We start from the raw sequence: 22341 nt of genomic DNA, 5'->3' as shown, positions 1-22341 counted from the left end.
TTCTCCTACTCCTTAAACTATTTAAAATTCCCGCCTTTTTATCTCTCTTTCTCCGCTTCCTCCATTTGGTTGTTTTGGTAATCCCATGGCTCCGGGGAAATTGCTTCTTCCTGTGTTAGAATCTCCTTCGCGTTTGTAAAGACAGGGGGGAGGGTGCGATCACAGAAAGCTGCTCCTTAAAGAAACGTTGCTTAATTTTTAGCAGATGGTCTTGTAAGAAATCCATAGTGAGTTGTAGAGAATAATTAAAAATAAAGAAACCATTAGAGAGCATTTCACCAAGGCAGCCTTTGGCGGCGCCATCTTGGATAATGACACATATAGGAACATACTATTAAGATAAAAACAGACCTATTGGAATTTATTTTGGTGATACTGATGATTTTTAAATCCTGTGTGTTCAATTACTACCTTATTGAGTAGCATAAGGTGTCTTGAATGATTTGGCCTAATTTACGTATCTATCCAATGTGTAAAAATGCCTGACACCATCATGACTCTTCTGCTGGTAGCCTATAGCAGGGGCATCAAACTGGTGGCCCGTGGGCTGGATGCATCCTGTGCAGGCCATGCCCATCCCGGCTCCGCAAAGGCAAAAAACATCACAATATGTCACATGATTGAGTTCTAGTTCAAGTTCCGCCCGTGGTCAAGAGTGTTTGTTCCAGCCTTCTTCAGAGAAGATCTGTGATTCTGAAGGCTGGGGGAGGTCCTGCTGTTTTTGCAAGCTAGAGTGTAGTTTTCATTGTCAAAGGCATCTATGATCACAGACAATGTTACCATCAGTCATTCTTCCTGCATCAGCTAGTATGGAAAGGAGGTCTCGGCATCTTTCTGACTTGTTCTGGGAAAGACCCTTGATGAGAGTTATTGGCAAGTAAGGGAGAGTTGGGGAAAATTATGTTAATCTGTGGCTAATCTAATACTAATAGTCTTCAGAAAATTAACCCATAGTTTTTATCAAACAAATTCAGCTAAGGATTCATTTATTTAAAGTGTTTCTATAAAAAGTATGATTCTGAGTGGCATACAATAAAAAAAAAAAAAACAAGATTTCAGTGAAAAAAAAAATGCAGCAGAAAACATAGATTACTGGATTCCCCAGAGAATTTTTTTTAAAAAGATGGGTCTTTACATTGGAAGCATAATATGATTTAGGCCTCCCTGCTTTTGTGCCACAGTTGTGTTTTGGCTTGCTCCCTCTAAGACTGTTTAGGTGTTGTCAGAAAGATGAAGAAGATTTAAAGATGCGAATATGATCCGGAGGAAATACCAAAAACTTGAAACATTATTTTATAAAGAAGTGTAGATTTATTAAGCTGGAGGATGGGTACAAAAAAATTACTTTTTGGTGTTAGAAAGATCGTCTGATACTGTAGGTTTATCCTCTTATGCCATCAACAGTCCTTTTTTCTTATAAATTATGTGTTGATTAACGGATTAAATACTCTGTTTTAATAATAGATTTAAAAGGCTAAATTAAGGAACAAGGAGGATGGAAAAAATAAAAAATAAAAACCTACAAAGGCAAACAAAAGAGGAAACTTTCTCCTTTTTCACATCTTTTTTACTATCTCTCCCTGCCCATCTTCCTGTTCTGTTTTAAAAAATAATGCTGTATATTTGTACTCAGAAATAAAAAGATGAATGCAGCATATTGGGAAACCTAGAGTAGACTCATGATAATTAGTAAAGGCAGATAATAATTAAAATGCTTAATCACCTGTGTTTTTTAAAAAATTCTCTTATGGATCATTTATTTCTTCTTCCACCACAAATGTGGAGCACCTGCTCACCAAACACACACACACACACACACACACACACACACGCACACACACACGTCACTGTCAGAAACCCACAGCATTCCTCTGTTGTAGAAGAGAAGCTTTGTAGCTCAGGGTTGAACTGGGGGGAGGGAGTGTTTGTCCTTGGTGCTCTCTGAGCTTTCTTGCAGATGTTTCATGACCCAACTAGGAAACAACATCAATGCCAGATGACATTAATCAATGATGGCCACATTCGTGATGTTACTTAGTTGGGCCGTGAAACATCTGCAAGGACACCACCCAGCTCAGGGAGCACCAAGGACACCATTGGCTGTTCTGCTGTGAGAGAAAACCTCCTGAGGTCAGCCTTAAGGATTTGGGTGGGAGCTGAAGGGGACCCGACCAAGATGGTGTGGTTTGTCCATCACAGCTCTCAGTCAGGCAGGTCCACAGTCTCTCTTCAGGAGATGGCACTGCCCGGAAAGGGTCTTCCCGGACTTCCACTGTGGAAGGTCCCTTGCCAACTTTGGCGGGTGCAACACCTGCGGTGCTCTCTGGATAGAGAGGCCTTCAGTCCTGCTCGCCTGGACTACTTCAGTGCACCATACAAGGGCCTGCTTCAGAAGCCCACCTGGTGTAGAAGGGAGGGTCTCAGGGCTATGGGTGTTCAGGGCTGCGACCCAATTCTGTAGGTTTTCAGGAGCAATTGAAAGAGTGAGCTCCCTCCCACCCCGTGGACTGAGAAGGAGAGCGCAGCTTGCCCTGCCTTCTCAAGGAAGGGACCCCTCCCAGCCATGGCCATGAACAGGCTGTTGTCCAAGGGCGTGTGGGCACAGAAGGTACAAGGGAGTTAACGGGAACATTGTTTTTATGGGCTTATTTGCCAGATGGGCGCATGGGCAACCACGCTTCCATGGCATTAGCTGGACTTCTGAGTCTATGAGTTAGCAAATCTTTGACTCTAAGCCAGGCTTTGGGGAAGTTGGAGGGCCTACAAATAATTGGGTAAGTGAATAAGCCCACTTGATTACCACCTGTTGGGGAGAGGGAAGGGGCCAGAAGAGGGGAGAGGCCTGGGGGCCCTGGCTTAGAGACACCCGGAGGTTTTCACTCTTCTCTGCTTTTTGGCAGAGATGATTATGGCTACAATCAACGTCTTCGTCAAAGTGATCAAAGAGAATTTTACCGCAGAGATGGCTATTCCTGGCTCTCTTGCTTTCCAGACTTTTGCGGCCCAATTTGATCATCAGGTGAAGAGGGTGGCTGGGCGATGTGAAGAGACCCTCTGTCCATCCACCAGAGCTCCCCTTGCCCTGTCCCAGGAGCTGAGAGCCAGGGGCAGCTGGGGGGGGGGGTGAGGGTTGATCATGGGCTCAGGGGTCTGCCGCTTAGATGCTGCCCGGTCCAAAGAAGAGTTGGCCGGCTGTCCTAGCTCCCCTCTGCCTGGCCGTGGGTGGGCTGGAAGAGGCATCCGGCTGTCCCCTGAAGCCCTTTGATCTTTTCTGGCTATTGACCAGACTTCGGTGCAGGCAGACATCCTCCAAATCGGATCCCCAGATCTGCCTTTGTAGCTCAATGAAGTTTGGAGGCTGGCAGACTTGTTCTGAAACTCCAGTCCTTGTTCTCATTTGGACCTATTGCTGATCAGGCTCCAGGTGCTCCATCATTGGGGTGGAGGCCTGGACTTCTGCCTGTAGTCTCTTAGAGGAAACATTGGAAGGACTGATGCCTGCTTAGAGCCTCCCCACCCCCACAGTTGTGGGGTGAAACGACACAGTTGAGCTGGGCAACAGCCTCACTGCCCATCCTCAGAGATACTTTCATTATGATGACGTCTCGTCAGTTTCTGTAACTGCCCCTTCTCTCCCCCTCCCCCCTCCCTCCCCCCTCCTCTCTCTCCAGATGAATATTTTCTATGCAAACATTCCTGGGTACCAGAAAGTAATTGTGATTCGTCTGAGGTGAGCTATTTTGGAATCAGGCTGGGACCCCGTTTGGGGGAGACAGTTGCTGGGTTGCCCCCCTCCACCTGTCCTTACACAAAAGCCCCACCCAAGGCAGCAGGCATCCCCCCTGGGGGCTCTGTGGATGGCCCAAAGCCCACAATCCTGGTGCCCTTGGGGCAGGGCTCGGGACCCAGTGAAGCAGCCTCTTCCTCCCCTTCTCTTCCCACCAGCAATGGCAGCATCAACGTGGACCACCAGGTGGTCCTGCAGGTGCCTTTCTCCAAATTCAATGCCTTCTACAATGCAGCCGTGGACAAAATCCAGACTAAGCTGCACAGCAAGGAGCAAGTTTGTTCCTCCGAGTTGAAAGGTGAGGGGACTCAGCCCCACCACAGCAGCCCTGGGTGTGGAGGGACTCACTCTGGGCTAGCTGGCCAGCAGGTGGCCAATTCCTGGCCAAGAGGCCCTGGCCTGGCTCCTGGGGGGGGGGGGGAGTGACAGCACACCAGCAAGGTTGGGCACATGATCAAGGGGTGCGGAGAGTCTGACCTCCCCCCAATCCTGAGATGAAAGGATGAAGGCTGGAAAACTGGGCAAAAAGGGGTGGCAGAAGGGCAGCGGCGGCTCTTGGCTGCTACTACTGCAGACAGGAGAGTGAGGAGGAGGGGGCACTTCTCCCCTCCCCCCCCGATTGCCCCAGTGCCCTGGGGGAGAAAGAGGGTTAGGGTTAGGGTTAGGGTTAGGGTTAGTGGGGGAGAGGGGAGGGAAAGAGTTCCTGGGGGCTGGTTGACATGCAATATCCCAAGTCTGGGAAAAGCCCCTTTCCGGAGGCAGCTTCCTCTGTTCACTTCTCCTCCTGGCCCTTTGATTAGATTGGGGCCCTTAAAAGAACCTATTTTCCAACAGTAATCAGAGCTTTTAATAATGTGATAACCGGATCTCTTTCAGGGAAGCTGTGTTTCAACTCGAGTGACTCTGTGGTGATTCAAGTGCCTCTCAGTCCTCAAGGTGAGAGTGGGTGCATGCAATGTTTGTGTGTGCATCAGGGGTGAAATCCAGCAGGTTCTGACAGGTTTTGGAGAACAGGTAGCGGAAATTTTGAGTAGTTCAGAGAACCATCAAATACCACCTCTGGCTGGCCCCAGAGTGTGGAGGGAATGGAGATTTTGCAATATCCTTCTCCCAGGAGTGGGGACGGAATGGAGATTTTGCAATATCCTTCTCCCAGGAGTGGGGACGGAATGGAGATTTTGCAATATCCTTCTCCCAGGAGTGGGGAGGGGATGGAAATTTTGCAGTATCCTTACCATGCCACACCCACCAAGCCACACCATAACCAAGCCACGCCATAACCAAGCCATGCCCACAGAACCGGTAGTAAAAAAAATTGGATTTCACCACTGGCGTGCATGTGTGCGTCTGTGAGAGAGAGAGAGAGTGTGTGTGTGTGCCAAGGGTGATGCCTGCTGCGCAGGTAACCTTCTTGGGCACGGAGGGAGAAACTACTGAAGGGAAAGAAGGCAGGCCCTTCTGCTGGAGAGCGCATTTTAACCGTGGGTGAGTGAAGGAAGCAGGCAAGGGCCAAGACGGACCTGGAGCCATGCCAGAGGTGGGGGAGGGGCTGTGTGGCATTTCCGGGCCAAAACCAGCAGCAGAGGCTGACTGGACCCTGGAGTCCCAGAAGACTGCAATGGGGGTGCGCCGGTCCTTGGCTGACTCAGCTCCTTTCCTCCTGCCTGCTAGACTTATCCAAAATCTGCAGAAATGACTCTGTGGTCACGCAAGAGCTGCAGCCGTATTACCTGGCCCGAAACATTAGCAACCAGCTGCAGTGCATCTCTAACTGCAGCTTTTTCCACCCGGATCCCTTCCGCTGTGACAAGGGAAGCTGTTACATCCAGGCAGACGGGCCAAACTGCTAGTGAGTAGAGTGGGGAAGGGCAGGTCAGAGGCAGGTGGGCCCCTCCGCTCAGTCACTACTCAACCAATGGAGCTTCCTTTGGAAACCCCAGCATGATATTCAGAGCCCCTGGCCCTTCATCCCAAGGGAACAGCAGAGGAAGGGCCCCAGGGCCAGCAGAGTGGACTCCAGACCCTGCTCTCGGACCCCGCCTGGGCTTGAGGGCGGAAGGGCCTGGGACAGTGGGCTGGTTGTGGGAGGGGGAGACAGAGCCACCCATGAGACTTTGAAGGATGTGGCTGCTCTGAGCATCTGTTGCCAAAGCAGCCATGGAGAGCGTTCCTTGCAGAGCTCCACCCAGCTTCTTCCTGGTACAGTGCCCCGGGAGCAAGGCGGGGCCCTCCTCTTGGTCTCATGGCCAGGCATGGCCCCCCTTCCCAGTGCCCCATTCTCATTCAGAGTTTGAAAGGCAATATAGATAGAACTAAAACCTCCCAGTTAGAGAAAGGTGGCCCTCCACTCTCCAGCACCTGCCCCACAGCCCTGGGATTCTGTCCTTCTCTTTCAGCTGCCAGCAGTCGGATGCCTACTGGTACACTGGCCGCCACTGTGATCAGAGCATCAGCAAGGTGGGGGTGGCCGTGGGGGTGGCCCTGGGCCTGGCAGTCCTGCTCCTCCTCATTCTGCTCCTGGCCGCCCTCCTCTGCTGGCAGTGCAGACGCCGAAGGAAAGACCACAGGTACATTGGTGGGGCCTCCCGGGTGACGGTGGCCCTGTCCTCTGGGCTGCTGCCGAAGTTGGCTCATTCCCCAGCCAGGCCTGGAGGGGCATTTCCTGTTTGGAGCTCGGGAAGCTCTTCTCTAGCCTCTCCCAGCTGCCTGGCGAGTCTTCCGCCCCGTGCCTGCCTGGTGACAAGGGCCTGGTTTGCGGGTGGCGTGTTTGTTCTGGGCAGGTTCCTCAAGGCAACCCTTTCCATGGGGCGATTTGCCAACAGCTTAAAACTGCAGTCCAAACAGAAACAGCAAACAATTGGAAGGTCAAGTCGCAGGCATGAAACTAGCCCAAAGGTTCCCCCTGTGAAACAGGGACCTCTTCATCAGAGAGCCGTCTACTGGTTTTGAGTATGGAGTACCTCCAAGTACAGCCCTTTACAAAGGGAAACACTGCAGAAAAGCAGGCACCACCCCTCGCACTCAGATTTAATTCAGATATTTGAAGATCCCTGATTAAAACTACTCTGAAGTCCATTCCAATTTCCTCCCATGGCCTCGTTGGCTTTGCCACCAGTTGCAGCAGTCCAGGGGGTTTTCCTGGTCGCTTCTTCATTGTGGTGCAGATGGTGCAACTTTGCACATAACTGTCCACATCTTTCTTTATGCCGGGCCACCAGAATTGCCTCCGTGCTAAGCGTAAAGTCTTTAGGAACCCGAAGTGGCCCACTGATTTGATGTCGTGGCTCCTCTGGAGGACGAGGCTGTGTAGGGACTCTGGAACGTAGAGTTTTGTCCCCTTCCATACTAGGCCACTCCTTTTTGTCAAGATGTGTTGGTTGTCACGGAACCAGGGTCTGCTAGCAGTTTGGTTTTGAGCTTCATGGTTAGATCGCTTGCAGATTGGTCTTGCTGGTCGCTGCATTGTTGTCTGGTGGTCACTTGGGCAGCTGTTTGGGTAGGGGGGATGATGGCGTCTACTACCTCCTCCCGTTCGCATTTGTACTGGGACAATTTGCTTATCCAGGCTTGTTCTGAAAAAGTGAACTAAGAGCCATTCTGGAAAGGGGATATCCTTCCCACGACTGGTCTACAGGCCCTGTTTTCTCCAAGGCGGGTTGGCCTTGGAGAGGGACCGGCCAAAAGTCCCCCGCCAGTTTTTACACCTAAGGCGGGACTAGAGCTCCCAGTTGCCTGGTTTCTAGCCCAGCCCTGAAAGGCTGAAAACAGCAAGGGGCATTCAGCAGCCTCTACTAACCCAGAGAGGCTTGTCCCGAAGGCGGTTCTGGAGCAGTCATGGAGAAAGCAGAGCTGGAGTGGGCCTTGAAAGGGGGCTGTCCTGCTGGAAGGGTTGGCACTACAGTGCCCAGCACCGCTTGCCAGGGAATGCTGCTTGCCTTTATGGGCGGCTCCGGAGGTGGCTCGCTGTTGTGGCCCGTCAGCGGTCTGTGCAGTTAGTAGCTGATTCTGACAGCGAGGAGGCTGGTGTGATGCTGCGCCAGCAGCCTGTGCAGCTGGCACTCGAGTCGGACAATGAGGAGGCTGGAGAAGATGTGATGCCAGAGGCAGGGATTCAGTCAGGGCCTTCAGAACCTCCAGAAGCTCCCATAAGTGAAGAGGAAGAAGAGGAGGAGCCTCTTCTCGATGCACGAGCGCGCAGAGCTGCGAAAAGGCAGGAGTGGCTCCTCAGGAGGAGGTCTCCTCGAGAGTAAGGCTTGGGGCTAATTGGCCACTCCCCTAGCCTATTTAAGGAAGGATGACGACTGATGCAATTTGCAGGAAAGAACTTCATTCAAATTCCTTCGCATCTTGATTCCAGAAAACATTTGATTTGGCTCATTTCTCTCATCAGTTTTCCTGCAAATTGTTTCTGGGCATTCTGCCAACCACAGTAAGATTATGGTTATCTGAAATACTGTGCCTCAGAACTGAGTTATTATTCTTTGAATTCTTGTTGGCTGTTAATGAAGTTAAATTAACAATCCTTGTTCAGAAGAGGCTGATTTATTGTACTTGTGTTCGAACAACTACTAAGAAAGCTCATTAGTAGTCTTTAATTAGTAAATTAAAGTTTTATGGACTTTGTGTGTGCTGCATTTTTTGGGTCCGTAACTGGGGCAGAACACTTGCCCAGGGCCAGGTTGGGAGCAGCTGCCCGTGCCTCCCCACACAATGAGGGCAGAGGAAGCCAGGACCCAGCCGCAGCTCCCAGCCCTGGCACTGTCAAACATCCAAGATGGCCAGGGAAGGCCTCACCAGGTGGCACCTGTGCCAAGGCAGGCTGTGCTGCATTTGGGGTTCCGAGTTCAAATGGTGCAGCCGCAGAGGATTCCCTCCTCTTGTGTTACTGTGGGGAGGGAGGAGCCCCTCTTTCCTGGTGGAACATCTGCTGGGGGAGCAGGCTCAGTCCGGAGTCCTCTTGCCGGCCAGTCCGGGGGTCAGAGCTTGGGTCTCCCTGACCGCCTTTCCTACTCTCTCCAGGCAGTTGTATTCAAACCCCAACGAGGAGAAATGGTATGAGAATGATTCGGACTGGGCAGCCAGGCCTCAGGGCCTCTCCCCACAGAGCCCCCTAGCCCAGCAACAGCGGCCAGGTAGGTCCTGCCAGGAGCCTCTCTGGAAGAGGGATCCTGGTTTCTTCCTAAGACTGTCCAAGGGCTCCTGACCATCTGAGAAGGGCAAAGATGTGCCCCACAGCTGGATGCCTCTCTGGCAGAAGGACCTTCGTCTCACTGCGCTCTCTCCACTCTCTCCCTGCAGCCCCCTCTGCCAGCACCAGCAGGGAGGATGCCTGCCCCACGCCCACCCAGGGCAGCTTCCAGCCTCGGCTCGACCAAGTGGACACCTCTCTCCAGGTCCAGAAGGGGGAGGGGCATCTGGGTGGGGACCCTCCCTGGGAGACACAAGGATGGGAGGGAGGGAGGCAGGAGGAGCAGTCACCTTTCCAGGGAACCCAGAACAAAGCGGCTGGGGGAGGGGGCAGAGGGGGGTGGCAGGGAACACCAGGAAGGACAGGTCCTAGAGGGTGGGGAGGGAGAGGGCCAACTGCCCCTATCCCACATGGGGCTGCAAACACCAGGACAATTAGGCAGGGCTCCTACAGGGTTTCCCTGGGCCCCCCTCTGTCTCTGGGGGCCGGGAAAGCTGGCTTGCCCTCCTGATGCTCTTTCCCCCCATTGCCTTTTCCTTCCTTCCTTCTGCAGGCACACATTGCTCGACCCCAGATAACCCGGCTCTGAAGACGCCTTGGAAGGCCAGATTGGACCAAAGCAGCTTTGATGGGCTGCTCGTCCCAAGGGTCCTGGCCCACCCCTGAACTGGGGGCTGGGGCGCCTTGGAGCAGCTCCTGAGGCCGTGGGAGGAGGAGGAGCCTCTGTGTGACTTCTGCTACGCCTGGATGCTGAAATGCACTTGGGACGCTTCTGCCGGCAGCACCCTCACCCCCGTCGGAGTTTACGAAGATATGGGGCCTGCGGGGTCAAGAAACTGCTGCCTGTGCTGCCCCCTCGCCCGTGACTCACACGCTGTCTCTGCAGGCGGTGACGGTGACCCTGAGCACATCCATACCCCCCCCCAGGCCATGCAAGCCCCATGAATCTGCTATGGGGGCTGATGATGAGGGGGGAGGGTCGTTTTGGCCCTGGACACCGACCGGCTCACCTCAGGCTCAGAGCCCTTTTGGTGGAGGGGGTGCATCTTGCCGGCAATTGTTTGGCTCCGTGCTGTGCCATGACCTCCACCAGCCCCACCCGCTCCGGCCTTGTGCTTTGCCTGCCTTTATGGGTAATAAAAGCAGTTAACGCAACAGCCTCGTCTGGGTCTCTTGTGGGCAGGAGGGGGGGCAGCAGCTCAGCCGCCTCTTGTTGGGCCAGCAACTGGTGCTGAGTGCGGAGGGGGTGGGCGGGGGGGCTTGGACCACGAACCTCTGCACCGAGATTCCTGTTTGGCAAACGAGGGCTACACCCACCTCCTCCTCCTGCTGGAGGGCTGCTCCCCGCCCCAGCTGGAGTTCCTGCCACAGCTCCGGCTGCTGGTGGGGGCTGAAACGCAAAGCTCCAAAGTGGCGGGGGGGGGGGTCTCAGGGCAACCTCTTCTCTTGCCCTCCCCGTGTCTGTGGGGAGTCCTCCCTGCCTGCTGGCGAGAGGGAGGGCATCTGGCCCTTTCGAATCCCCCAGCCCAAGGGGTTCACTGCTCTCAGAGCGGAGTCTCCGGCTGCTGCGGGGGTCTTCTCGGCTCAGGAGGAGCTCCGGCGCAGGCCCTCTAGCGGCGTCCTGGAGAGAGGAGACGCTAAACCTCCAAGCCGAGGAGAGAGCACAGCGCCCCCTGCCGGCGGCACTGAGCAAAACTGGAGAAGTGAAAGGCAGCTTTTCAGAGCGTGGGTCACTTTGGCTCTTCCAAGAGTCCCTTGGAAACAGCCCTCCGGGGAAGAGCGTTTTTGAAATGCTGTTGATATGGAGGAAGAGTGTGGCACAATGAAGAGGTCACGCAATGCAGCGTGCGAATGAGGGCACTTGCTTGATTCCCTGCGGCAGAGGGAAGTGAGTGGGCAGCTCGCTAGTCTCGTCCCTTTAATGACATGCCCTGTTCCTTGAGAAGAGCGGGAGGAGTTTGTCCCCATGCAGATTCACTGGTCCCAAACAGCAGGTCTGGGATCCGGCCGTTATCTGCGGTTCAAATCCTTAAGGGCTGAAATCGGAGGAAGCTCCTCAGACACTGAAGCACCCATAACAACCATGAACCGAGAGGAGGCAGAGATTCTCCTTCACCCTAAAGACACCTGAAGGCTGCCCTCCTACCTCCCCCAATGGCTGCTTTGCTGTCCCCCCACCACACTTCTAGCCTTTGCTGTCTCAATATGGCCTCCCCACAGCCCTTCCTCCAACCTCTCCCTTTCCGGTCGGGAACCCAGGGCTGCCAGTGGGCTAGGAAGCACCAGACGGCACCCTGTGACCTGATCTCTGGGCTGGTGGACTCCGCAGCCTCCTTGATCATCTGCCTGACCAGTGAGGAGGTCAGAGTGGCAGGTCGGTCATATCCCAGGTCTTCCGCTTTTGCAAAGATGGGAACGTTTGCCATCCTATCTATGTAAATGCTATCTATATGAATGATTTTAAATTGGGTGTTTTAAATTTTGGGTTTTAAATTCGGGCCGAAATTGTTTAATACTTTTAACTATTTTAAAACTGTTGTTTGTATCTTGTGTTTTTAATTGGCTGTACACCGCCCCGAGTCCTTCAGGAGAAGGGCGGTATATAAATTAAATAGCGGGCCTGGTAGATCAGCAGACTAAAAAGCATTGTGATTAACACCAGCTGTCTGCAATTACTGTAAGTTCGAATCTCACCAGGCTCAAGGTTGACTCAGCCTTCCATCCTTTCTAAGGTAGGTTAAATGAGGACCCAGTTTGTGGGAGCAATAAGCTGACTTTGTATAAATGTACAAAAGGATGAAGGTTATTGCTTAACGAGTCTCCGGAGAAGGGCGGCATATAAATCAATTTTTTTAAAAAAAATAAAAAAATAAAAATAAATAAATTATAAATAAATAAATCCTCCTTTCCCTTGGGGGCTCTCAACAGCCCCCCAGGAATCCAAGAGTGGTTCTGGGATCATCTCTACTGGCTCTGTCAGTAACTGAGAGGCGATTTGTTCAACATTTCAATACATTTGAAATCTCTAAGTCCTTTTTTACCCTCTCCTGGTCTGCCTGCAACTCCCTCCTCCCTCCCCCTGGTGGCAAAGCGAGCCAGGACCGGGAGGGCCTTTTCACTGTGGTTCAAATGGAAATGGCCGCCAAAGGCAGGAAAGGGGGAGCTGGGCTGGGATTGGCCACTTGCACTAGACTAGCCGCAGCTTCTGGTTGGTCTTCAAGGGCAACACCTTACGGCAGTCCAGCGGTGAGGTGACCAAGACACGAGTGACTGTCTGAAGGGCCACCCTGCCAGGAGCTGTGAGTGGGCCCCGGCCTTGCAGGTGGAAGACTGGAGTGGAATATCCCTGGAACCAGGGCCTGGGGGCCAGAGAACAAAGCCATTTTCTGGTCATCAGGATACATAAGGGATGCCGAGACTCTAAGAAGAGGGCAGAGAAGAGCAAGAAAGAAGATTAGGGGGCTGGAGGCTAAGACATACAATGGGTATCTAGGGAGATTCTCAGTCATCCAGGCCATGGTTATCTCAAAGTTGCTTTTTCAAAACGTCTTCAAACCTTCAACGTGGCCTGGGAGAGGCATTGGCTCGCGGCATTCAGGGCACCGCAGCTCCTGCTTTGACCCACCTAGTAGCTTCTTCAGACAGTCCTGGCAGTAGCTGTGGAGGCAGGGTAAGATTTTGGGCTGGCAGTAATGCCCCAGACAAATGGTGCAAGTCAGGAAGCTGCTGGAAAGGGTCTCCCAGAGGGAAGATGCTTTGGCAGCCATCTGGCCAGGGAAGGGAACAAATGGTCTTTCCTGATAGCCAAGCCAGGACAAGCCGGGTCTTGGGGGCCGCGGAGGCCTTTCCTGTTTGGAGGGTCCCCTGCGAGGGCGCCAAGGGTTGTTTCAAGGGAGGCCTGGAAGGCCTGGGGGGAGTCTGCTTGCTTTGAGGAGGGGCTTTGGTGCTTTGGGGCAATAAGAAAAAACCAGCCACTCTTGAAAGGCTGGCTGGCAGTCACTCAGCATGGGCTCATTCCATCCCATCCACTCCGATTTTTACACCAACCCAGGCTCTCTCTTCAATGCCAGAGCCTGGCCCATTGTGTGTGTGTGTGTGCAGAGATTCAGGCGGGGTGCCTGGTAAAAGGGGCTAGTCAGAAAAGGCCACCCAGACTTCCTCAGGGAGATTGCTGCCTCCTTGCAGGGCCCCTTCAGCTGCACAGGGGTTAACCTGTATGCAGGGGGGTGTGTGTGAGATGACAGGAGTCCTCACTTCCTGGCAGGGCCACAGGTAGACTTTTGACTCAGTTGTCCCTTCTGAGGGCAGCTCTCGCTGGAGGGCGCTGGGGAAAGGAGGGGGGGAGGGCCAAGTCCACTGACTGTTTTGGGGGGGGCACAGCTGCTCTGACTCTCGCTCCCCGTCCCACTTCCTACTCCTGGGCCCGAGGACAGGAGCGCTTGGGAATGGAGGAGTGGTGTAAAAGCCGGAATGGATGGGATGGAATGAGCCCACGCTGAGTGGCTGCCAGCGTTTCAAGAGTAGCTGGTCTTTTCTTATTGCCCCAAAGTGCCCACCTCCTCAAAGAAAGCAGGCTCCCCCCAGGCGTTCCAGGGCTCCTTAGAAACAGCCCTTGGCTCCCTCGCAGGGGACCCTCCTCTGGAAGACCCCCGGAGCAACCCAAGCAGGAAAGGCCTCCGCAGCCCCCAAGACCCTTGTCCTGGCTTGGCTGTCAGGAAAGGCCATTTGAGGCAAGGCGGCTGTGGGGGAAGCTGGGAGCCAGATAGGTTGGGGGAGACTCTGAGCCACTCAGAGGGTAAGAGTGGAGAAGCGCTCTCCCCCTCCCGGCTATGGGCTCTGTTCCCTTCCAGGTTTTGCGTGTGTCCCAGGGCAGCTTCTTTTGGTTTTGTTTCTGCTTCCACAAAGTCTGTGGTTTGCAGCAGTGGCAGCTCTCTGGGTTCCCCCACTGGCTTCCCCACAAGGTGAGAAGAGGAGGTGCCCTCCAGCCCAAGGTGTGCCCCATATCTTCTCCAGACCAGGTAGGAACCTGGCAGCCCTGGCCGTCTCTCAGTCTTCCGCCGCAGGGGAGGTTGCACCCAGGGTGGATTTGATTTAAATCGAGTCGATTTTTTTTTTTAAATTTGATTTATATGCCGCCCTTCTCCAGAGACTCAGGGCGGCTTACAATGTGCTCAGCAATAGCCTTTAAATCATGATTTAAATCACCAGTAAAAAGACTTGATTTAAATCAACTCGATTTAAATCATAATTTTTAAAGAGCAACTGTCATCTCTGCTACTCCTTTGACCCACTGTTTTTCTTTTCACTGTTGAAAAGAATATACAGTCTTTTTTTTTAAATTTGATTTATATGCCACCCTTCTCCGGAGACTCAGGGCGGTTTACAATGCGTTAAGCAATAGCCTTCATCCTTTTGTACATTTATACAAAGTCAGCTTATTGCTCCCACAAACCGGGTCCTCATTTAACCTACCTTGGAAGGATGGAAGGCTGAGTCAACCTTGAGCCTGGTGAGATTCGAACCTGCAGTAATTGCAGTAATTGCAGGCAGCTGGTCTTAATAACAGGGTGCTTTAGACCACTGTACTACCAAGGCTCTTAGACCACTGTACTACCAAGGCTCGTCTTGTGCTACATAACTAAGCTCCATTTCATGCTGAATAAACTAAATTATTTATGTATCTTAAATAGAAAACTATCTTACGATAGATTTTTACCCCAAAAGTTTTTTATTAAAATAAATTCAATAAAAATCAAAAAAATCCGATTTAAATAAAAAAAAATCCGATTTAAATTAAAAAAAATCCGATTTAAATAAAAAAAATCTGATTTTTTTGATTTTTTTTTTTTAAAAACATTGATTTTTATCCACCCTGGTTGCACCTTTGGAGACTCAGAGCCCCGCTGGCCGCTGGCCAAGGTCCCCGGCAGGGAAGACTTCTCCCTGCCTTACCATGGGGACCCTCTTGGTTTAGGGTCTCCTGCTCGAGCAGGGGGCTGGATCAGAAGACCTCCAAGGTCCCTTCCAACTCTGTTATTCTGTGGGTGGGGGAAGCGTTGGGGGCAGGTCCTACGGCCATGCTGGGAGTTCCTGAAGGGGAAGGGGCCTCCCTGAGTCAGCCAGAAGGGGCTTCCACTTGCAAGAAGAGCTGGTTTCCTGGGACAGCAAGGGCCCCTGACCGCTCAAGCTCCTGACCTTTAGCTCCCTCTCCCTGGGGCTCAAACCAGGGTGGGTCCCAGAGCCCCTCTGCTTCATGGCCCCACAAGGCTCCCCAGGGCACCGCTAGAGGAGCAGGCCAGGGGTGGGTGTCTGCTTGGACCTGGTTACACCACTCTGTCCTTCCCTTCCAGGTGCAGGCCAAGGTGAGCTGGGCCTTCATCCCTGCTTCTCTGGACAGAAGGTGGCCAGATGGCTGCCAAAGCATCTTCCCTCTGGGAGAACCTTTCCAGCAGCTTCCTGACTTGCACCATTTGTCTGGGGCACTATTGTCAGCCCAAAATCTTACCCTGCCTCCACAGTTACTGCCAGGACTGTCTGAAGAAACTGCTAGGTGGGTCAAAGCGGGAACTGCGGTGCCCTGAATGCCGTGAGCCGGTGCCTCTCCCAGCTGGCATTGAAGGTTTAAAGACCAACTTCTTTATCAATGGCTTCCTGGACTTGGTACCTCCGGTTGAGAAGGCCAGGGCCACCTGCAGCCTGTGCCCGCTCATTGGGCAAGATGCCAGCTCTGTCGCTGTGTCTCACTGCATCGATTGTGCTGACCATCTGTGTCAGGCCTGTGCCCTTGGGCACCGTTGCTCCCGACTTACCCACAGCCATCTCGTGGTAGACATGGAGGCTTACCGTTCTGGGAAGTACAATGAGGAGGTCCGGAAACGTCAGGCCTCACGCTGCAAAGAGCACAAGGACGAAGACTTGCAGTATTTCTGCATTCCCTGCGCTGCTGCCCTCTGCCGAGAGTGTCGTCTTGGCCCTCACCTAGAGCACCCATCCCTGCCCCTGTCGGAGGCTGCAAAAGCCCGCCGTCCCGTCATCACAGGCCTCTTGGCTGGGGTGGAGGAGAAGATGCAGCTCATCGCCAAGGGAAAGGCTGACCTAGAGAACGAGATAAAGGAGATGGAGGTGTGGAACATGAACATTCATAGCGTGATAGAGCAGACGTGTGCCAAGGCCATGGAACAGTTGCTCAACCACAAGGGAAAGGTCCTGGGCCAACTTTCTGGCTACTTGGAGGAGCGGAAGGAGGCCTCTCGGCTGCTGCTTTCTGAGCTAGGGTTCCAGGAGCAGGTGGCCTCTACCACAGTGACCTTCACCCAGAAGGTGCTGAATCTGGGTCAAGAGGAGGAGATCGTGTCCTTGGAGCAGATGATCTCGGAGAGGCTGAGGCAGCTGCAGAGCTTCTCATGGGAGACCCTCGCCATGCAGGTCCCCAAGCTCCGCATCCAGCCAGACCTCCTCTGCGGCTGCAACCTGTTCCACCTGGAATTTCATGAGAAGGCCACAGCAACCACAGAGTGCAACGTGGGGAACTCCACCAAACTGGCTAAGAAGAAAGCAAAGCAGAGGCAGAAGCAGCCCCAGGGAGCAGAAGGGGGCGAGGCCTCCAGACAGGAAAAGGCCCCAAATGGGGAAAGCTCTGGGCTGGTGGAAGTTGGTGGGCTTCCTTCCTCCAATGGGCCAGAGGTCCCCCGCTTGATCCCGAAGCCTGTCTTTTTCTGCAGTTTCTGGGGGAAAGTCCCAAGTGACAAGAAGCAGCCACAAATCACGGGTTTGTGCCCACTTGGCTCCAGCGAAATCCTCATGGCCGATGAGCAGAACAAGAAGTTGAAGCGCTTCTCTCTGCAGGGCGAGTTCAAGGGCACAATTCCAGTGCCGAGCAATGTGGCCCCATTCAGCGTGGCTGCCGTGGGTAACAAGGTGGTCTTCACCGCTGGATCTCAGCTCTATGTTTTAAATGAAACAGGGGGGATTATATGGCAAAAGGCACTCAAGGGGGGCCAGGCCAGCCACGCAGTGACCACCTGTGACGGGAACTGCGTGGTCGTGTCTGTGGAAGGACATCTGGAGGTGTTCAACATGAAAGGACAACTCTTGGAGAAGATTGTGCCAGAGGGCTCTCACGACAGGTGCCTGGTATTCCTGGGCAGATGGAAAGAGGGATTTGTGGCATCTGACTGGTACCGACATAGTGTGGTGCTGCTTGCCAGGAATGGGGATCTGGTGACCGAATTCCAGGAAGGGCAGTTGAGGGAGTCTCAACCGGGCAGCGTCTGTGTTGATGCCCCCGGGATCGTCTATGTGGTACTTCAGGAGCTGAACAAGGTTGTGGCCTTTTCAGAGGCCGGGGAGGAGCTGGGATCTTTTCTCACAGCAGAGAACAACATCTTCAAGCCACGAATGGTCACCATTGCCGGGGACGGACATTTTGTGGTAGCCCTCACCAATGGCACTGTCCATGTCTTTAAGATCAAGTACCAGGGCAAGTGAATGGGGAGCAGGCCCTGGGGATGGGGCCAGGAGGGGGATGGGGGGGGCACTGCACGTCTGCAGGGTTTCAGATGGGAGCAGAAACTCTTTGGCAGTGGGTTGGCTCTAAAACCTGTGTGTGTGTGTGGAGGGGTGTTCAGGCCCCCAGGTAACCCATCACTGTGTGAAGGGCTGTGTCTCCAGAAGGCTGGGCCTCTCCCACTGCCCCAGTCCTGCCTAGGAATACTGAGGGTGGACAGAAATGGGTGGCATGAATTTTGCTCTTGGAGAGGCCAGCTGGCCAGAGGGCGGGGTGTCTTCTATGGGCAGGAGATGGCGAGGTGCCACAGCAACCACAAGAGAGGAGGTTGGCTGGCTGAAAGAACACTGGGTGCTCCTGGCAAAGGCCTCCTTCTCCACTCTAAGAGGCAGTTAGCAAGGGAGGAGAGATGGTGACTGGAGAGCTTCAGGCCTCTCAGGAGAAAAGGCTCTGAACGTTTGGCGCCCAGCGAATGTAAACTGGGCTGCTAGAATCTGGGCTGCATATCTCTAGGTCAGCTGCCTGGGATGCCTCCCCGCGCCCCCCCTCCCCCCATGTTTCTGCTCCTCCTGAGGTCTATAGGCATCTTTAACCAGGGAGGGAGAACTTGCCTGGGCTTCTGTGCTAGTGCAGTCACTTAGGGTGCATTGGCATTAAGCTAATGGGGGGGGGGGAGCTTTGTTGCATTCATCCTGGCGGGCTTCTCATGAGTAGTCCAGATTAGAGAAAGCACAAGGACAGGTGTTTCTCGTGATGAGAGAGCAGTGAACAAAAGCCTGCCATCTCTTTTATTAGTTATCAAAATACAGTGTCATCAGAAGGCTTTATTATGGCTACACATCTCATATTACATGCATGAAGAAGAAAAGCATCCATATATTCTCCATATAGGTTTCACATTCTACCAATTACAGTAAATCACGTGAATTCTAGGAAAGCGAAAGTTAAGGAAAAACTAAACTCAATTCTCCCAGCTTCTGCCTTCTGCTAGCAGAGAGGCCCATCTCCCCGTCTCCCCGCTATCAGAGATTACCTCAGCCCTCAGGAATGTAGCACAAGGAGATGTCTCTGCCTTTGCAAATACAGTCTATGTTCTGAACAAAGAGAGAACGAATAGGGCCCTTCAGAGAGTATCCAGCTGAACCCGCTTTTTCCACTTAGATTATTTCGGTGCTAAGCTCCATACACGTGTCCAACCAGTTAAACTGGTCTATACATGTACTATGGCCACCGCATTCCCACAGAGCTTAATATGCTTGTTGCCTGCCTTTAGCCCTCTGTGCCAGCAATGCTGCAAACATGACTCTGTGGGGATGCCTTAAGGGGTTTCAGAATGAGTTACCTGGTGTTCCTCTTTCAAATGTTTGGGAAAATATTTGATTTGCCTTTTAACTGTAATTTCTATTAGCCTTTACTCAGCCATTGTAGCTAAGAAAGGCTGTGGAAACATGAGGTCAGAGGTTTCCAAGAGCAAAATATTGTCACATGAATGATTGGTTGGCAACTCTGCAACAATGGAGCTGGCAGCAGAGAGATGTGGGCAACGGGTGGGCCAAGAAGGGTCTTGGCGGTGACTGTGTATTGGCTGTGTGCGTATCTCCTTCTGTAGCCACCAGAGGGCACATTTCTCTAAACTTTGGGATTCTCTGAAGCTGTGGGTTGAAGTTGGGGTTCGGCTCTGTCTGTGGGGCTGGGCTTCTGTTTCCAAGCCATCTTTTCAGAGGGCAGGTAGGGGGTTCCCAGCAGCAAAGGAGAGCCCCCCTGTCAGGAGAACCTGTGAGCCAAGTCACTTTGGCCACACTAATTTGGGACACTATGTCATGTTGCTGACATTGCAGGGAAGAATGGGGAGGGCTGGTCAAAGGTCATCCCAGTAAGATTAGATTAACAGAGTTGGAAGCGACCTTGTAGGTCATCTAGTCCACCCCCATCCCCCTGCCCAAGCAGGAGACCCTACACTGGGTGTCAGCTACTGCAGCTCCAGAGCCGCATGCGACTCTTTCGTCCTCTTGCTGTGACTCCCCATCGGCTGAACCCACCACTAGCTGGCCCCACCCCCTGCCCTCCCCTTCCAGTCACTCGTGTCATGTGACTGGGTGGGAGTGAGTGATGTTGAGTTGGCCTCTGTGGCTCCCTGTGTTTTCTTTTCTGTGGGAAATGGGTCCAAATAGCTCTTTGAGTGTTTAAGGTTGCAGACCCCTGCCCTCCACCATTTCCGACAAATGGCAGTCCAGTCTCTTCTTGAAAGCCTCCAGTGATGAAGCTCCCACAACTTCTGAAGGCAACTTCTCTTCCTTTGGTTGATTATTCTGTCAGAAAATTTCTCCTTATTTCTAGGTTGAATCTTTCATTCATTAGTTTCCATCTATTATTCCTTGTCTGGCCTTCAGGTACCTTGGAAAATAGCTTGACCCCTTCCTCTCTGTGGCAGCCCCTCAAATATTGGAACACTGCTATCATGTCTCCCCTGGTCCTTCTCTTCACTAGACTAGCCATGACCAGTTCCTGCAACCGTTCTTCATATGTTTTAGTCTCCAGTCCCCTCATCATCCTGGTTGCTCTTCTCTGCACTTTTTCTAGAGTCTCAACATCTTTTTATAGTGTTGTGACCAAAGCTGAATGCAGTATTCTAGGTGTGGTCCTACTCAGGCTTTATAGAATGGTAGTAGTACCTCACTTGATCTTTTTTTTATAATACAAATGTTTTTTATTTTTATAATCAAACATACAAACAATACATAATCAATCATTGAATATATCTTCTAATACATCTTTTATATCTTCTTCTTCTTCTTACTTCTCTATTAATACATTTGCCTTTCTTTTTATTTTATTAAAAATTATAAAACAATTTTATCCCCAGCACCCCTCAACCCCCCAAAGCTGGATGCAGTATTCTAGGTGTGGTCTTACTCAGGCTTTATAGAATGGTAGTAGTACCTCACTTGATCTTGATTGTATCCCTCTGTTAATGCAATTTAGGATTGCATTGGCTTTTTTGGCTGCCGCTGCACACTATTGGCTCATATTTAGCTGGTTGTCCACTCAGATGCCAAGATCCCTTTCACAGTTACTGCTGTTAAGCTGGTTTCATCCAACCTATATTTGTACTTTTCGTTTTTCTTGCCTAAGTGTAAGATTTTACTTTTCTCTACATTGAATTTCATTTTGTTAGATAGGGCCCAGTGTTCAAGTCTGTCAAGATCCATCTGGATCTTGAGCCTATCTTCTAGGGTGTTAGCTATTCCTGCCAGCTTAGTATCATCTGCAAATTTGGTAAATTCCCCTTCTATTCCCTCATCTAAGTCATTTATGAAGATATTGAAGAGTACTGGGCCTATGATGGCACCTTGTGGTACCCGACTGCTTACTTCTCTCCATGTAGACGCAGATCCATTAAGGACTACTCATTGGGTATGGTTTGTCAGCCAGTTATGAATCCATCTGGTGGTGATGCTACCTATCCCACTTTTTTCTAGCTTACCAAGAAGTAGGTTGTGGTCTACTTTGTTGAATGCCTTGCTGAAGTCTAAGTATATTATGTCCACAGTATTTCGCTGGTCTACTAATTTAGTCACTATGTTGAAGAATTAAATAAGATTGATTTGGCATGATCTGTTTTTAACAAACCAGTATTGATTGCTAGTAATTACTTTACTTGTTTCTAGATAGCAATAGCAATAGCACTTAGATTTATATACTGCTTCAAGTGCTTTACAGCCCTCTCTAAACTGTTTACAGAGTCAACATCTTCTTGCCCCCAACAATTTGGGTCCTTTTTTTTTTTTGAAAAAAGTTTTTTATTTTTAAACAAAACTTAAAACAACCATCATCCATTACAATTACAGAAAGTGTATCGATAGGTTACAAATCTTTTGTGCTTAATCCCATATCCATATTCTCATTTATCAATTATTTAACAATGGCTTATCTCCCATAAAAAAACCCCGCTTTATATATTTTATTATTACATCCATTTCATATTTCATATTTCATTTCCATGCTTTATTAGTTGGTAAAATAAGTGCCATATCAAATAATATTGTTTATCTTCCTGTTCTCTAATTTCAAATGTCAATTTGCTCATTTCAGCACATTCCAAAATTTTCTTGATAACATCATCATCAGTAGGTATCTTCTCTCCTTTCCAGTTTTTAGCAAATACAATTCTAGCCGCTGTTAAGACATTCACAATTAAGTATCTCAGTCCTCTGTTATATGTTTCTGGTACAATCCCTAATAAAAATATCTCTGGTTTAAAATCAGTATGTTTCTTTATCATTTTTTCCAACCATGTCTGGATTTTGGTCCAATATCTTTTAGCTTCTGCACATGTCCACTACATATGGTAGTATGAACCCAGAGTCTGATGACACTTCCAACACTTCTCCGATTTGTTCTTGTACATTCTGGCTATTCTTGCCGGGGGTAGATACTGTAAAACATCTTATACAAATTCTCCTTATATGCTATTGACATTGTCATTTTATAATTCTGCAACCACAATTTCTGCCATTTCTCTAAATCAATCCCATGGCCAAAATTTTTCCCTCATGCAATCATTGTTTCTTTAACTTGTTCTTCTTCCAGTTTAACTTCTAATAAATAACCATATAATTTTTTGATAACATAGTCAACAGAACCTGTTAAAATTTTATCTAAATTCGTCAAATTACTGTAAAAACCCTCATTCTTAGAATCTTCATCATATCTAGACTGTATTTGCATATATGAAAACCAATCCATTTCTATCTCTTATTCTTCTAATTCCTGCTTCGATTTAAGTTCACCCTTTTCATTCAATAATTCACCATATCTAACAATTTGTTCCTTTCTAAATGTTATTGAGTGTGAGAATGC

At 50.8% G+C, this 22341-nt stretch overlaps 2 protein-coding genes across 4 annotated transcripts in view; both read left to right on the top strand.

Moving 5' to 3' along the window:
• LOC117673439 (uncharacterized) overlaps positions 1–9668 on the top strand; it is a 45180-nt gene extending 35512 nt beyond the window's left edge. The window contains exons 3-11 of the mRNA XM_034430812.3: positions 2901–3019; positions 3672–3730; positions 3946–4085; positions 4664–4723; positions 5459–5636; positions 6184–6354; positions 8807–8919; positions 9086–9180; positions 9529–9668. Coding sequence (XP_034286703.2) covers positions 2901–3019; positions 3672–3730; positions 3946–4085; positions 4664–4723; positions 5459–5636; positions 6184–6354; positions 8807–8919; positions 9086–9180; positions 9529–9564 — 971 coding nt within the window. The 3' untranslated portion in view covers positions 9565–9668. The remainder of the gene's footprint in view (positions 1–2900; positions 3020–3671; positions 3731–3945; positions 4086–4663; positions 4724–5458; positions 5637–6183; positions 6355–8806; positions 8920–9085; positions 9181–9528) is intronic.
• Positions 9669–13123: 3455 nt separating this feature from the next.
• TRIM56 (tripartite motif containing 56) lies at positions 13124–21746 on the top strand. 3 transcript variants are annotated; one of them, XM_087893725.1, is made up of 2 exons: positions 13124–13247; positions 15326–21746. In XM_087893725.1, the coding sequence occupies exon 2, from the start codon at positions 15384–15386 to the stop codon at positions 17460–17462; it is 2079 nt and encodes a 692-aa protein (XP_087749851.1). In that variant the 5' UTR covers positions 13124–13247; positions 15326–15383; the 3' UTR covers positions 17463–21746. The 3 variants fall into 3 exon arrangements, with proteins under 3 accessions (XP_087749851.1, XP_034286702.2, XP_060540661.2); XM_034430811.3 differs by lacking the exon at positions 13124–13247 and adding an exon at positions 13863–13993; XM_060684678.2 differs by lacking the exon at positions 13124–13247 and adding an exon at positions 13875–13936.
• Positions 21747–22341: the final 595 nt, after the last annotated feature.

The sequence above is a fragment of the Pantherophis guttatus genome, chromosome 4 (genome assembly GCF_059756535.1).
Source record: "Pantherophis guttatus breed Tessera chromosome 4, ASM5975653v1, whole genome shotgun sequence".
Classification (NCBI taxonomy): domain Eukaryota; kingdom Metazoa; phylum Chordata; class Lepidosauria; order Squamata; family Colubridae; genus Pantherophis; species Pantherophis guttatus.
The sequence above is the reverse complement of the archived record's forward strand: the minus strand, read 5'-3'. Positions and strand labels throughout refer to the sequence as shown.